The 16176-nt window shown below is 34.9% G+C and overlaps 3 protein-coding genes across 4 annotated transcripts; 1 reads left to right on the top strand and 2 right to left on the bottom strand.

Moving 5' to 3' along the window:
• Window positions 1-327: 327 nt before the first annotated feature.
• LOC114241695 (uncharacterized) lies at window positions 328-5634 on the bottom strand. Its single transcript, XM_028172614.2, has 5 exons — window positions 3212-5634; window positions 2574-2721; window positions 1472-1595; window positions 1007-1192; window positions 328-654 (listed from the first exon to the last, which is right to left on the bottom strand). The coding sequence occupies exons 1-5, from the start codon at window positions 3280-3282 to the stop codon at window positions 488-490; spliced, it is 696 nt and encodes a 231-aa protein (XP_028028415.1). The 5' UTR covers window positions 3283-5634; the 3' UTR covers window positions 328-487.
• Window positions 5635-5764: 130 nt separating this feature from the next.
• On the bottom strand, window positions 5765-12234 carry LOC114241657 (Late endosomal/lysosomal adaptor, MAPK and MTOR activator 1). Its single transcript, XM_028172561.2, has 4 exons — window positions 12010-12234; window positions 9968-10113; window positions 8671-8875; window positions 5765-7948 (listed from the first exon to the last, which is right to left on the bottom strand). The coding sequence occupies exons 1-4, from the start codon at window positions 12115-12117 to the stop codon at window positions 7856-7858; spliced, it is 552 nt and encodes a 183-aa protein (XP_028028362.1). The 5' UTR covers window positions 12118-12234; the 3' UTR covers window positions 5765-7855.
• On the top strand, window positions 9382-15610 carry LOC114241696 (endoplasmic reticulum-Golgi intermediate compartment protein 2). Of its 2 annotated transcripts, XM_089739435.1 has the most exons (3): window positions 9382-9748; window positions 10945-11097; window positions 12636-15610. In XM_089739435.1, exon 3 carries the CDS (start codon window positions 12752-12754, stop codon window positions 13907-13909), a length of 1158 nt encoding a protein of 385 aa, XP_089595561.1. In that variant the 5' UTR covers window positions 9382-9748; window positions 10945-11097; window positions 12636-12751; the 3' UTR covers window positions 13910-15610. The 2 variants fall into 2 exon arrangements, with proteins under 2 accessions (XP_089595561.1, XP_028028416.2); XM_028172615.2 differs by lacking the exons at window positions 9382-9748; window positions 10945-11097 and having other exon boundaries at window positions 12611-15610.
• The last annotated feature ends 566 nt before the right edge of the window (window positions 15611-16176 follow it).

The raw sequence follows: 16176 nt of genomic DNA, 5'->3' as shown, positions 1-16176 counted from the left end.
AGCTTATTGTGCCAAGATAGGTAATCAACATGAAAACCATACCGCCACCAACACGATCAAATGTTTCCCGACGAAGCCGTAAAGCAACTAGGATTCGAAACATTGCGAGTGAAAGGACTGAAGAATAACAAGAAATAAAAATATTATAATAATAATAGCGACTAAAATACATGGCCAATAAAGAATCATTAAAATACTTGCTTTTTAACTTACATTAATTATCCAAATAAAAAATTGACCTTGATAAAATCAAAAGTCTGTCCATTTATTGCCTCTAAGGCGGAACAAAGTTCGCCGGGTCACCTAGTAAGATATATTTTAATCAATAAAACGATACTAAACTGTTTATTCAAATTTATTTGCTGAAAACTGAAACTAAATTAATTCGGTTCACGGACGATTTTCATCCGTGGATCTCAAATGACAAATTTTAAAGAACATTAATACAAGAAAAAACATTGAATACTTTAATAAAATAACGGTGCATTCAAATTCTGTAAGTATACGTGTATGGATTTGACCAGCGGCCGTATTTGGGTTCTTCGCGAGCTGGGCCGAAAGGATTCTTCTCGAGGACGACCTTGGCTAGAAGACCGTGACAAGAACCGTACGTGGTGTCTCCAGTACGCGTGCGCAATATGCGTCGTAGTTCCTCTGCGAATACAGTACAGTGCAGTTAGTGCGAGTTTTTTAAAGTTCTCGATAACGTTAAAGTTAAATCAAATTTGTATAGATTTGGAACGTTTGCCTAAGTTTGCCGCTAGGGGCGCTGTTCCAACTGCATACAATTTTGAGTTACTTTTACGCTATCGAGAACGTTCAAAAACTCACACTAAGCACACAGATCTTAACAGGTCCGGAGGTCCACTGACTTTTGCAGCAGGTAACTTTCAGAGCAGTAACTACTAAATTGACAGACTATTACTTTATCTTTGTTTACCCATTGGGTCAAAGCGGTAAACGTACGACGGTATCCAATAATAAATTGAACATAATCCTCACTAACTTTGCAAGCTATCGTCAAATTTCGGTCTCATTGACATCGAAGAAGGTGGATCTGCATATTTTTCTGGCTGCGGAGCCCTATACGAGCCTTTTTGGCTCGTGTCCGGAATGTATATGTCGTCTGGCAGTCGAAGGGTTTGTAGGGCTTTTGCACGCCTCACCAAGTTCACGGACATAAACGGCAACTCTGCAAAACAAAATACGGCAAGCCAATGTGGACTCCTTATTAATATATGTATCTGTTTTCTGGAGGCTTCAAATTCTTTTGTACATAGAAGATTTTTTAATCGGCACATGTGCAGTCTAGGTATTGAGTGGTCATTGACATCAGTTTTTCCAGAGGGACAGCCCAATCTTTGCTTACCGTTCAATAATTATTTCGTGCTAAAGTAACTAATATCCACACATACAAAGTTTTCACAAGCATCGTATCTTGTATAGTAAAGGGACTGAAAGTTTTCCACACCTCTAGAACAGTATTTAGTCAAATACTCTGTCCTTTTTAAGTCCTGGATGCCGTGATCGATCGGAACTGGATCAATATCCTTCGACATGTACATCTTTGTCAGTTTCGGGTAGTCTTCTGCGAACTGATAAATTTGAATGATTTAAATAAACGTATTTATTTATTTATGGGCTCTAATAAGTTTACATGTTGATGTGATATGCAAGTGACATAATATGCTAACACAATTATAGATTAAGATTCCATGTAGTGGAGAATAAAGTGGTTCATTTATATCTATTTTATATATATATAAAAATGAATTGCTGTTCGTTAGCTAAAATCCTGAGAACTTGGAAAAATTAATAGTTGTAGGTCACGTGGAAGGAAAGAGAAGTCGAGGAAGATTGCCAACCAGGTGGACGGACATTATCAAGGAGGCCACAAACACCAGCGTCCCGGGCGCCATTAAGCAGGCCGAATGCAGGCAGCATTGGAGGAAGCTGGTGCAAAGACTGGACCAAGGTGGTCACGTCCCTCAGTAATGAGGAAACGACAGAGAAGAAGAAGAAGTCTCGCTAAAACTCGAGAACGGCTGGACCGATTTGGCTAATTTTGGTCTTAAATTTTATTAGTGGAAGTCCAGAAAAGGTTTAAAAGGTAGATAAATATGAAAATGCTCGGAATTAAATAAAAATAACAATTTTATTTTTCCTTTGATGAATTTATTTTCTTTTTTTTAATTGGATTTTCTATAAAAGCGTAGTTTATTTTTTAGTTGAATTTCAATCTTTTCATAATTTATATTTTTATTTTCAAAAATTTCATCTGGATCAGTCGGTAACTCATCCGAACAATAGGTGATCGGCGCGCCTGGTAGTTTCCCTTCTTAGTCTTGACGCAGACACTCCGGGTCTCAGGAAAAACAAAAAATCGCTAATCCTGATTATCTTAGTAAGGATAACGGGTTAAACTGTTTAAAATATTGAATTGTCATCGGTCCTTAATAAGTATGCCAAATTTCGAGTTAATCCGACGTTTTAAAGGGGGTCAAAATCATGTTCAAAGATTCCGTTACATACTAACATACGCTAATAAGAGCATATTAATAGCATTATTTTACACGTTTCACCGCATCCTTATAGAACTCCTGTGTGAGAGGGCAGAGAACGTCCGGTTCCTTTTTCGGAGCCGCTCTGGCCTTCAACGGGTCTCGACTCAAGCCAACGATTAGGCAGTCGTCGTCAACAGCTTTCCGACGAGGGCTCGGACTGTAATCATTTAAGTTTAAAAAAAAACACATGCGCAGACAGAAGGAGAATATGAGGACGTCAGCGCAAAAGTGGTCTAACCCATAACTTTTCATATTCGTGCTTATTTATTGCAATTTATTTAAAACATAATAAATGTTGATACAAAGCCGGCCTATCCCTAGTTTCACTCATGGTTTAGAGGTGGCTTCGTAAATATTATTTTTGCGCGTATTGTTTTTGCCTATGAAGAAATTGAATGAAAAAATTGAAACCTCATTATCGCCGTAATAACTATAGTAAATTAGTAAACTTAGGCCACTTTTGAGCTGACTGACTCATATGTAGTGGCAAGGCGTTATAATTACTAACGACGTATGGTCTAAATTCTTCTGCTACGCCAAAATATATCATAATAACAACACACGTGACAATTCTCTGTGCACCTCAGCTTCCGGTGAAGCTCAATCAGCAATTACGTTAATCGTAAAAAAATCATCACAAAACTCACGGCTTATTGTGTTTCTTGTAATCAACCATGTAAACAGATTGATATTCTATATCTCCATCAAAAACGGACATTGTGGGATGTAAGTATTTTTTTATTAAAGTGTTTAAAGTCTATTTTTATCTAAAGTCGATTAATTGTCACAGATTATATGAAATATAACCTGAAAAATTTAGTTTGAAAAGTGATCAGTAAAAAGTTCGATTATGTTGAATCAGAGTTTTAACCCTAAATCAAACCAAGTGACGCCCAAAATAAAATACTGTTTGCCAAAGACTGTTTCTAATCAAAAGTTGTTTATTGAAGGAGTGTTCTTGTCAAAGATATGTGTTTTTATTGCTTAGTTGGGTGGACGAGCTCACAGTCCACCTGGTGTTAAGTGGTTACTGGAGCCCATAGACATCTACAACATAAATGCGCCACCCATCTTGAGATATAAGTTCTAAGATCTCAAGTATAGTTACAACGGCTGCCCCACCCTTCAAACCGAAACGCATTATTGCTTCACGACAGAGCACCCGCGCGGACTTACAAGAGGTCCTACCTAAATTCATTATTAAACATATTCTCAGACATATTTTCTCAGGTTCTCAATCTCCTCAGAAGAGGTTTATCAATTTCTATTTACTGTTTTATTACGTATTAAAAAAATATTAAAAAAATCCTATAAAAAAAGGGTAAAAGTCAGAACGATTTCAACTATAAATTTAAGAGAAAAAAATGTTTTATTGAGAAAATAGCTGAATCTTTCACCACAGATAAAACAAGGTGTTTTTTTGTTTGTTTAACTACTGGTGTAAGACTCACACGGGTATGTACCACCGCTTTGCCTATTTCTGCCGTGAAGGAGTCACGGGTTCCAGTTTAAAAGGTAGGACGACATATTGTGAAAACAAAAAAGGAAGTCTTCTATGTTGTCTATGGTGTCAGTTTTGCAAACATAATGATGACTTGGAAATAGTAAAGAAGCGTCATATTAATACAAGAACTTCATTTCCTTCTAATATTTAAAAACAGCGAAACTACTTAGTATTCAATAATTATTATTCACATATAGCATGATTCTTCGAAATAAAAATTAAATATACTTGTGAATGGCCCACGTTAAGTAATTACCGGAGCCCATAGATATCACAACGTAAATGTCTCCCACCATGAGGTCTGCCACATATTAAAAATTATACGGGTTAAATTTTTATTACACGGTGTAAGTAATTGCTTAATCGTGAAAGTCATTCGTGAAAATGCGTTAATTGCGTATGTTTATACATTACTAGCGGCCCGCTCCGGCTCCGCTCGGGACTTTAACAAAATTTTCAATAAAAGAACACTTATTGCGGCATAACTATAACAGTTATACATATGCTGTCGCAACACTTTTTGTAAATAATAATGTGTTCTACAAAGTCGTAGTACATTATTTTATTCTATCAATAATAGTTTTCGCAGGGCGCGCGATGTAAAGAATATTTTAGGTATTTTTTTTACACCTTGAGTTACATTATTGATGTTTTAGTAAGGAACCCTAATTTTTTTCAAAAATGATTTAGCCTATGTCACTCACACAATAATGTAGCTTCCAAACAGTGAAAGAATTTTTCAAATCGGTTCAGTAGTTTCGGTGTCAATTCAATACAAACAAACAAACAAATCTTTCCTCTTTATAATATTAAGTATTATTATAATATTAGTATAGACAAAAATTGGTACCAGGCTACGGGATTCGAACACGGGCAGTCGCACAGCTTGATATTAATGCAACGAACGAACCTTATCGTTTAGGCCACGACGCCTCTTTACACACCACTAAATTTTATTTAAAGACATACTTAAATTATCAAAAAATTATTTAGGTGCGATAGCTCAGTTTTCTTGAATTGTACAGTTTTAAAGAAATACGGACTTACTGCCAACTGATAATGATATTACGACTGCCTCCAGAGCCCTGAAACTGCGATACTTTAAGACAAATGTTTTTCTGTATGGAAACTAGCGACATCTTGCAGTGGATGCCCCTAAACTTATATGTTGTTAAAGTTGAGGCATTTAATTATTGTGTAACTAAACACGGAAAATAAAAAAATATAAATCATACAAGTCTTTGTTTGTTATAGACAAATCTATTAAATTTTATCAATTTGTGTTTTCTGAAAATTTACAAAATCCTTCATTAAAAATAAAATATAGGATAGAATATATTACTGCCATCTACAGGAGCAATGAGAAACTAATCGAAGCGAAGCCATCTAGTTGGCGATGCCCGTTAACATTTTTGTTGAGTGCTTGAATTGCTTAACTATAACTAATTTTTGTGTATTATTTATGACTGCCTCTTTCTAAACGTTGCACAAACTGCGTGCGGCAACCGTAACGGGTAGCGCTAGTGTTGCGCTCTGTTGATTGCGCGGGAACCGAACTAGTTGGCGGGAGATATCAAAATTTAAACCCTAAAATCGAACACTTAAAATCTCTGATATCATACACTTAAAAACCCACGCTTTTAAGTTTTTTTTTCCATGAACCCACAAGAAAGCTTATGAAAAAAATAAAACCAAATTTTAAATATGTATAAATTATATTCTCATACCTGACCCAATTGTTGTTGTCTAAGGACCGTCCTAGTTGAAGTGCTATGATGACATGTAACACTTTATTATATTTATATAAATACTTATATTCGTAACTAACTACAGTCAGTCGATTTTCTTCATAATAAACTACATCATAGTACATTTCAAAATTTGATATATTTTTACATTAATTACAGAATAATATCGATAAGATTACGAAAGGCAAGCATGTTTTTAATAATTTAAATTTTTTCATTACACAAAAATAAACATTTTTTCTTCGATATTCAATTTCATTAAACATCTCTTATAAATCAAAATTTCAATAACTTAGTTTGCTAGTGGTACTTTTTTAAGGTTTTTTTTTGATACCCACTTTATATAACTTAAGTAGCCGTTCCAGGGCCTATAGACAAAGTTCAGCTTAAGGCATGAGGTCTAAAGTCTCAATACAACTAGTGTCCCACCCTTCAAACCGGAATGTTTGTCTGCTTTGTGGCAGAAGTCGGGTCGGGGTGCCCACGTCCACGCCGTCCCCTGACTTTGATTAGGCCTCACTGACCGTAGTCAGTCATTATGAAAAAAATCACATTTAAATAATATTAATTTGATATAAATATTGAATGCAAAAGTTACAATGTTTATTTTACACGAAAACTAATTGCGTTCACAAATCGATTGTTCTAGAACATTATAATACGGACAAATCAAAAGTTTACTCGGAATAAACTTAAAAAGTGTCTCGAATTAATGAAAATATATTATTATATATGCAAAAAAAAATCGATAATAATAATCTTAATTGCAATTCAAAAATTAACATACACGTAGGTGCTGTAATTAAACACATAACATACTTATATAATTGTGCTTACGATTGGATTAATTATAACATTATCGTATCATGCTTTTTAAATAAAAATGAGAATTAACATCTGATCGAATCTTTTGAAAATGTTAAAAATGTGTCACTTTTCAGAAGAAATTCTTTACAAAGTACATCTGATTCCAGAAACGAAAGAAATATTCCAATTGTTCTGTGTCAAAAATTGTATTAGTTAAGAGTTATATAGATTCCCCTAATTAGTCATGTCATGTTTATGTGGATACTGATTTGAAAAATTCCTAAGTGATTTAGTAGGAGATAATTGTTTTTTGACGTATCAGGCTGACGAACATACGCCCTGAACCTGACACATGTATATGTACATATTTAAAAGATTAAACATTAACTTTATCATCGATTCTTCGCTGGGATGAAACTGGATACACAGTGGACGCTTAGTTGAATAAAAGCTGTCTGAATCATTAAATTTAAAAGTTAATAAGTAATAAAATAAATAATGGAACTCAAAGGAGCGTTTGCAATGACTTCTTTTTTTTTTAATACACAAATTCGTTTTTTTTTTACAACGATTATTAAATATCCTACCAGGGACACCAAAATCTCATCAAACAAAGGGTTTATTAATTACTACTTTATTAATTCCAATTATTACGATCAACGTCGAATTAATTTATTTTAATTAACAAAAGTTTTAAAATTATTATCAATACATGCAAAATCAACGGTCGCTTTCTGATATAATTATTAATTATTAAATTGTCTGTACCGAAAAAATCTATTATTGTCTGTGGTAAAGTTAATTAACTGTCTATGGGAAATGTCAGTCGGAACAATAATCGCACTAGTAATCGGAACATTGAACTTAAATCTCTTCTCCTTTACTCGCATTTACTTAATGACTCGAGAAAGAGAGACGAGTAATGTAGTTTTAAATGAGGCCGCAAATATCTAGTGGGAAAATAGATGTACAGCGGACGGCAACGTCAATGAAAGCGATCAAACAACAAAATTCGATTCTGCACCTAAACGTTAAGGAGTTATAATCGTTTTTCGCGAATACAAAATTTAGGTGGGTTCATTTATGAGAAAATAAAACAATTTAAAATAATTTTGTCAATAACAATATCAGTCAGTTCACATTCTTAACACGTGGATTTATAAGCTTCCGATATAATTCACAAAGTCCTTATCAAAAGGCTCCCGAGTGGGGGGACGGCCCCCGCCGCCGCCCTAGGGGACCCGGAAGGGCACCACCAGGTCCTCCCGGTGCTCGACCCTGAGCTCCGATATGGCGGCGGCGGCTCGTCTCACTGCGCCACTGATCTGCGGAGCGCGATTAAATCTTCAACTTTTTTTTTATTTTTTTTTATTAATTTAATTTTTACATACATATTAATAATCATGATATTAATAACAGTTTGCTTTACTTAATTTTCCAAATTTACTCCCAAAAAATGATAGAAACAATTAGCTGGCCTTATATAGAAGGCAGATGAAACTAAAGCCCGCCTGATAGCCTTGAGAGGCTATGCCAGCGTAGCCGGGCGATTAGGTGAGCTCACGGGGCTCAAACCGAGAGTGTTGCTAACACTGGCCCTACCAAGGGCAGGGTTTCGGAGAATCAACCACCGGATCAGAAACGCGACCCACTGAGAAGAGCCGGCGAGAAACTCAGTGTACTGTGTCTATAGATTAATTTACTCGTGGAACCCTTCGTTGCAAGCGACGGGTTCGGCGAGGACGATGACCGGTGCTTGAGGTACCTAAAAGCACCGTTAATGGATCCTGAGGATCCGTAATGACGTGTTTAAGGCGACGTCGACTGTTTACCATTCGGTCCACAGGATCGGATATGCGCAGGCGGGTACTAACTGTACTAACAACATACGCACTTCACAAATGTTCACACGCGATTTCCACAATAAGGGGAATAACATCGATTAATAAAAATAAAATCACAATATATACATAGAGTATTTAGTTTAAAATTGAGACAGCTCGCAAGGCGGGTGACAGGATTAACGTTGTGATGGGTTCCAACTCACCAGCTCCTTATCTGCGGCCGGTAGTGGGGGGCAGCTGAGTAGGGCCACTCGCTCGGCGTGAGTGACGTCAGCGAGGAGCCGCGGAGCGGGGCGGGGAGCCGCCACGCTCACGGCCGCCACCCGCGCCGTGTACACGCGCACCCGCTCGCTGTACGCGCTGGCCTCCAGTGTGTACGGGCCCAGCGCGCCCACGTCGATCACATTACTGTCGGTATAATTCGCGCCAATAAAGAAACGAATCGAAAATGGCGTCTATGTACCTGCACTGACAGATGGTAGGGTCAACAAATTAAAAGAAAGATAGAAAGAAATAGTTGTTTATTGTAAAAAAAATATAAAAAAACAAAAGAGAATGTACTTTATGCCCTGGCAGAGGGGGAGGTGTCTCATCTGGGATGCAACTTGCGTAGACACTTTTGCTGCCAGTCATCTAAGTCGCACAACTCCAAAGTGAAAAAACTCTAACTCAACAACAAAGTCAGACTGATACTTTTTTTGCATGCAGTACGCGCCGTGTGCGACTAAAGACAGCAATAGTTTAGAGTGAGAGCGCATGATCGCCGCCGCCATTTTAGATTCCTTTCTTTATTGGCGCGACTTATAAAAGACTTCGAGTAAAGCAACCATCGCCGGTCTTCATCGACAAGCAAATTATAGCGAGTAACATTCGGTCGCACTCGGGCGTCTTCGGTCGCGATTGGAGTTCCCGAACGCGCAAGTATTCCGTGACGTCATGCTACAAGATTCGCGCGCGTCGATTTAAGTTGAATGTAAAAACGTAATTTTAGTTTTAATTCGTATCTTCCAGTGCCTAGCGTTGTTTACTTAACTTTTGGTTTATATTTTAATATTGTACACATTACAGATATTGTTGAAATCGTGTGTTTGACTTTTATATGTTCGGAGTAAAATATCCCGCGAATGCGAGGGACAAATAACAAATCACAAAATCAATAGTAGGCAAAAGATAAAGTTGTCCAAAATCAGCAGCTACACACATTTAAAACACTAATTTAGAAAACTCCATGAGCGACGGCGACTACTCACCTTCAGATGGGCGGTGTCCTCGCCTACAAAGGTAATTTTTTCCCTACCTAATCACTGGTAGCCTAAGAAGCTACATAGGCGAGCCCACGGGTTCAACTTGACAGAGTTTGCTAACACTGGGTCCAGCAAAAGCAGTGCTTCGCAAAATCTACTACCAGATCGAAATCACTAACCACTGAGGAGACCCGGCTACACTTAGTGGGTTGGAATTGGATGGGTTAAGAATGGTGACCTGGAAAAATAATCTTACTTTGCAGTCTCATGAAGTATCCTATTCAAAGCAGTCTGTTCGTCTGGTTTCCTCGGTGGTGTGGATGCTGATACCACAGGTACCAGCGTCTCCTGTTGCTGCTCCGTTACTTCTAGTAGATGTGTCCTTTCGTTTATAACGTTCTCCTGGAACCATTTACGATTTGAAACAGATTTTAATACCTATATCGTTTTGCACAGTAAGAGTTTATATCCATCTTAAGCCGGGTCTTATAAATGAGCACATTTTACAGACTTGCTGCATAAATATAAGTGAAACAGATCTCAAACTAACTCTTACAGTTTACACTATACTTCTTAGTTATGAATTGATTTTGAATTTTAGTGATAATTTTGCAACATCATCTGTGTACTAATACTGTAAATAGCAGAAACAATTCTCTTCACAGACTTCAACTGGCAGAAATTGCTAAATGTATAATTATTGTGTATGTTAAATGTATAACATATTTATTTTTGTTGGTTATAAAACTGTAAACATAAACTGTTTACAAGTTGGTCATAAATTAAATTAAAAAGTATAACCAAAATTTTCATAATTATTCAAATATAAAGCTAAAACATTTTAAAGTATGTTTTACTTTTATATAAATATTATACTATTATTTGATGCGTTTTAACTACATTTTTTAATGGTTAGTTCCCAATAATTTTGCTAGAAGCAGATAAACCTTGTCTCGTTCAGTTTTGGATTTTAAAAGTGGACCCAGTGCTTAGCCCCAACAAACAATATATATACAGTGCAGTGGATTATTTCGGTATATATTGAAAACATACTGTTTCTTAATAATGGTTAGAGCTTGTTAACCTATTGTATTTATAATGTTGATAATGGCGAAAGACAAATTTAAAAGAAAAACAATCTATTACTATTTTTAATTTCTATTTTATAACTTGCATAGTATGTAAATTGATGATTCTAAGTATACCACATTGTTCTTTGCACGTTTTTTCCAGCTTTCAGATGATTATTTAATACCATGCTAGTTTAAATGTTCCCGTTTTGCTGTATTGTTGTGTGCATTGTTCGGCAAGTAGGTAGTCCACCAAATGGAACTCAGAACAACGTGGAACTCAGAACAATGTGGAACTCAGAAAGACTTAAGTTTGGTAAGTTAAATGCATAAGGTAAATCATCCCATCTGAGTGTTTCCAACATATCACAGACTGTGATAAGGCATTGTTATGAAGGAATTGTGATTGAATTGTTCGATTCAATTAGATTCAAACATAATTAATTGTTATACTTGCATATAACATATTTGGTCATTTTAGGACCAGAACTCTCAACTCTTACTTTTAGAGTTTTATTTCACATTTCTTTTTCTCTTCTAGAAGATTTATTTTAATTGTTTGACACTAATTTATTTTCCTTTGTCTGTGAGATTGTTTTTAGCAATAAGATCACCCTTTGTACTTTTTGTTTACTGTTTTTCATTTTTTATTTTTTTTATTTTGGTGAACCATAAGACTTACTCTATTCGCTCACTCTCACTCTAATCTAAAATTATTGGTTGGATGCCAAGAAAATAAATATGCACCATATATAAAGAGTCATTGTCATTAGTAGATTCAACCTTATGCAGCTGAGTACAAGAACTAAGTTATAGCAAGGTTCTATATAGTGTTATTATACAAACTAATAATCATACAAGTGGGCGGAACAATGCACGATAACAATTAGGTACAACGTAAATCTATGATTAGGCATAGATAATATCCACTGTTGTTCACTATGTAGTTTCTTGGTAAGAAAATTAATGATTTGTTAGAATATAATATTCAGTTGGTAACAATGTACTCCGATAAGTTAATCTGATGTTTACTCTCGATAAAACTGAACATAATAGTTCAATAATGTCATTGTCATGTAGGAAATGCGATATTTCACACATTTCAAGTAGACACGTTTGTTTTAGTATTTTATGTAGGGTATATAACATTAATTGATAAATCATGCATATTGTGACGCACTCATACCGTCCTTTTTTCGTACTTCAGCAAAATAAACGAATTAAATACCTGTGGGTCGTTGTCTTTGTGGCAAATGCTATAGCAACAACCCATTACGGCTGTTTTTAAAGAGTTGAAGCATGAATGCAACGAAGTATCCTCGTCGTCGGACTGCATAAATGTTTTGTATCGTGATCTCTTAGCGTGGATAAAAATAGAAAATATCGTAGGTATGCCGCTAACAGTCGACGTTCGTGTTACATGAAATGAGTAGTTCTCTTTTGACACTTGACACAGTCAGATTTCATAGTCATTGACAGTAAACAAGAAACATCGGCATTAAATGTCAAAAAAATAGTTTCGTTCTGAAACTAAAATCCAGATATATATCCAGAAAATAAGATCCAGATAGAGCATATTCTATAAGTTATTCTAGTGACGTATAAATAAATTGCTTTTGTTGAAAAGATCATAAATCTAACTAAATTAAATAATGACATTCCTCTTAAAATCCCGAAATAGCCTCAGCTTTAATAAAACTCACTAAGAAAACTTTTTTCAATCATGGTTTTAAAAAAATTCTTAAAGAATAATTATGGAATTAATCTTAATCTTATTTTCCACCCTTTCATGGGTTCGTTTTTTATAATAATGATCTTCATTTACGTAAATAAAATTAATTGCTTTGTTTATAGACGACGGCCGTCATCTGCCAATTTCGGCTGTCAAAAAATAACAACACGTCTACGGACAACGACCTCGGAATTATAAATTTATTTTACATATTAAAATCATAAAGTACTAAAAAAACATGTTAAGGTATCGAGGGAAAAAGAACATTTTGGAAAAAGTAAGGGAATATGATGCTTTCCCTAAAGTTCCTGATGAATACGTCGCGAGTACCCCGGTAGGAGGAACGTTTTCAGTTATCACATTTTTCATTATCCTTTGGTTAATTTATAGTGAAGTTACGTACTATTTAGACAGTAATTTAGTATTCAAATTTATGCCAGACATAGATATGGACGAAAAGTTACGAATAAACATTGATATAACCGTAGCAATGCCTTGCTCGAACATCGGTTCTGATATCTTGGACTCTACCTCGCAAAGTGTTTTCGGATTCGGTGAATTACAAGAGGAAGACACTTGGTTCGAGCTCACAGAAGAACAACAAGACGCGTTTGACGCTATAAAGTATATAAATTCTTATTTAAGAGAAGAGTATCATTCCGTTTGGCAGCTACTTTGGAAAAAAGGTCATGGATCCGTTCGCTCTACTATACCAGAGCGTAAAACGAAAGTGAACACACGGCCGGATGCCTGTAGACTCCATGGAGTTCTGACCTTAAATAAAGTGGCTGGGAACTTCCACATAACCGCAGGAAAGAGTTTACATCTGCCCCGTGGGCATATACACTTAAACATGCTCTTTGATGATACTCCACAGAACTTCAGTCACAGGATACACCGTCTCAGTTTTGGCAGTCCAACCAATGGGATTATTTACCCTCTAGAAGGTGACGAGAAGATCACAAATGATGAAAATATGCTATATCAGTATTTCGTTGATGTTGTACCAACTGACGTTGACAATACATTTGAGACAGTAAAAGCATATCAATATTCAGTTAAAGAGTTAGAAAGACCTATAAGTCACGTGAAGGGATCTCACGGAGTTCCTGGTATTTTCTTCAAATACGATATGGCTGCATTGAAAGTTAAAGTGTATCAAGAGAGAGAAAACATGCTGCAGTTCATGTTAAGACTATTTTCAGTAATAGGAGGCATTTATGTTATAGTAGGATTCATTAATGCAATAGTGTTAACGTTACAATCATACTTTGTGACAAAACCAATTAAAGATAAAAAACAGTTAGAGGTTAAAACACCTCAAAATAACTACACAACCAATGCTTTGTTTGTGGCAACAGAGTTAAGTGTTCCAGTTGAACTTGTAAAACAATAATAGATAGTCAATTCTTAGTCTTAAGGGAAATTTATTGATGTTTCTTAATTGTAAATAAGCATTTATTTTTTACAAAGTTGTAACATATTAATTAATGTACTGGCTGTGTTCACTGTATACAATGTTGTTAGTAAATTTGAAAGAGAAAAAAATCAATTAGCCTGTGCGTCTAAATCACCACAAATACAGAGAGAGTTGCACATAAATAAATACATTTATATAAATAACAAAAGCTGCCTTTTATGGTAAACATGTATAAATCCAATTATTTATTATACAACTGAGACAGAAATAACAGTGAAGCACAGCAAGTTAAATGTTTCAGATATTAAAAAGTTTTTATGAATGTTTTAACAGCTAAATGCTGCATTGTAATTTTTTATTTCCATAATAATTACTTATCCAGTTTTTAATTTATAAAGAATTTTATTGTTACAACCAAAATGAGCTTCTTGAATTTAATGGATTTAATTTAATGTAAAAAGGAAAATCACATCTTGAATACACTTGGCAAAGTTGTATGTGGCACTATAGACATATTCGATTGGACTTGTTAAAATGAACTAAAAAAATTTGTTTATAAATAAATCATAAATTACAGGTACGAAATTATTAATTTTTAAACTAAATGAGTATTTATTGAGATTTTATGTGAATCAATAATGAAAAAAAAAGACTTTTTAAAAATATATTAAGTTTAATTAAACTTTTCTACTGATGACTAGTCATCATAATGAATGTCAGGGTTCATAGTCCTTAAGAAACAACATAGTGAACTTTCAATATTCTAAAATCAAAATTTATGTAAAATGAAACCTATCCATTAATGCTAAGTATTGGCAACTGGTAGCACTATGTTGAGTCTATGAAGACTAACCATTAATGGATTTTCTTTTTAATCCGTAAAGATCTGAAACTTAATTATTATTGTAAAGTTTAAATTCGAGAAGGATCAAAGATGGGTCTTCTCTTTCTTATGATAAGTATTTACTTGTTTGAAATTATCTCTTTGAAATCTTATAACCTTCAAACTGTAAATGTAAATATTGTGTACATCACAACCAGTGGTCAAAATTAAAGGGGAGGAACATTTGTGGACTAATTTATATTCTTATCGAGTGGTGAAATCTTGACTAATTTTATTTTTGTGCTCACGTTTAAATGATCGACTTCTAATCAGAAGGAGTAATATCGTGTAATAAAATAGGTTAAACAATAATTGTGTCATAATTGTGTTATATTCCGCCGTCTTGCTCATGTTTACTGCAATCACGTGGTTGGGTTTGAGGCTAAGACTGGTTATTACAATAAGCCGATGTCTGGACTCCACTACATTGTTAGCCGTAAACGTTTCATTGACAACAATATTTTCTAAATAATCGCATCAATTCAAAGTCTAAATAATTACATAAAATCAAAGTTTAATTATCTACATGAACATAGTTATTGTATATACTATGAACTTGTTTTATGGAATGAAATTTATTATTTTCTTAGCAAATCTTAAGTACTATTGTATGGATTACTTATGCGGATTGTGACGTTTATGATTATTCCATGATCTTTAAGTTTTACAATGTGACTCTCATTAAAATGAATCTTGAATATATATATATATATTTATATTTTGCTGACAATTTTATTGTTTATGTATTATTATTGTTATTTTTTTTTAGTCAAAATACATCTTATATATTCTTCTATAATTCTGTTTGATTCTCACCTTTCGCTAAGCTGTAGTTACCTGTCCTGGTGAAACTGGAAAGGCCTCCGAGCCACCAGTAATCCTTCAATCATAAAAAAGGCTGTAGTTATGCTCAACTGACGTTTTTAAGAACGGCTTGACCTACGCATCATTGGAAATACAAAGTACTGCAAAAGTAATATGTAGTTTCTTTTAACTCTCTTAACTCTATTATAAGGAACTACATATACTCTTTTTTTTTTATTGCTTAGGTGGATGGATGAGCTCACAGCCCACCTGATGTTAAGTGGTTACTAGAGCCCATAGACATCAACAACGTAAATGCGCCAACCTCCTTGAGATATAAGTTCTAAGGTCTCAGTATAGTTACAACGGCTGCCCCACCCTTCAAACCGAAACGCATTACTGCTTCACGGCAGAAAAAGGCAGGGCGGTGGTACCTACCCGCGCGGACTCACAAGAGGTCCTACCACCATTATTTCTTTATTTGCGTGAAGAACAAAACATGTAAGACTATTAAATTTGATTGCGCTTAAACTATAAAAAGTAACGATTAGTTACA

This window comes from Bombyx mandarina, chromosome A1, assembly GCF_030267445.1.
Source record: "Bombyx mandarina strain Sakado chromosome A1, ASM3026744v2".
Classification (NCBI taxonomy): Eukaryota; Metazoa; Arthropoda; class Insecta; order Lepidoptera; family Bombycidae; genus Bombyx; species Bombyx mandarina.
Note: the sequence above shows the minus strand (reverse complement) of the source record. Positions and strands in the feature narration are given on the sequence as shown.

Bases quoted from the DNA above. Each gene is read 5' to 3' on its own strand.
- LOC114241695 (XM_028172614.2), bottom strand. From the start codon at position 3,282: ATGTCCGTTTTTGATGGAGATATAGAATATCAATCTGTTTACATGGTT. The intron at 1,193-1,471 runs GTGTGGAAAACT...TTTGTTTTGCAG, and splicing joins GACTAAATACTGTTCTAGAG to AGTTGCCGTTTATGTCCGTG. The intron at 655-1,006 runs GTTAGTGAGGAT...CTGTATTCGCAG, and splicing joins ATTTGACGATAGCTTGCAAA to AGGAACTACGACGCATATTG.
- LOC114241657 (XM_028172561.2), bottom strand. From the start codon at position 12,117: ATGCAGTCCGACGACGAGGATACTTCGTTGCATTCATGCTTCAACTCT. The intron at 8,876-9,967 runs GTAAGATTATTT...TTATACCGACAG, and splicing joins ATACTTCATGAGACTGCAAA to TAATGTGATCGACGTGGGCG. The intron at 7,949-8,670 runs GTGAGTTGGAAC...CGCGCTCCGCAG, and splicing joins CGGCCGCAGATAAGGAGCTG to ATCAGTGGCGCAGTGAGACG.
- LOC114241696 (XM_089739435.1), top strand. From the start codon at position 12,752: ATGTTAAGGTATCGAGGGAAAAAGAACATTTTGGAAAAAGTAAGGGAA.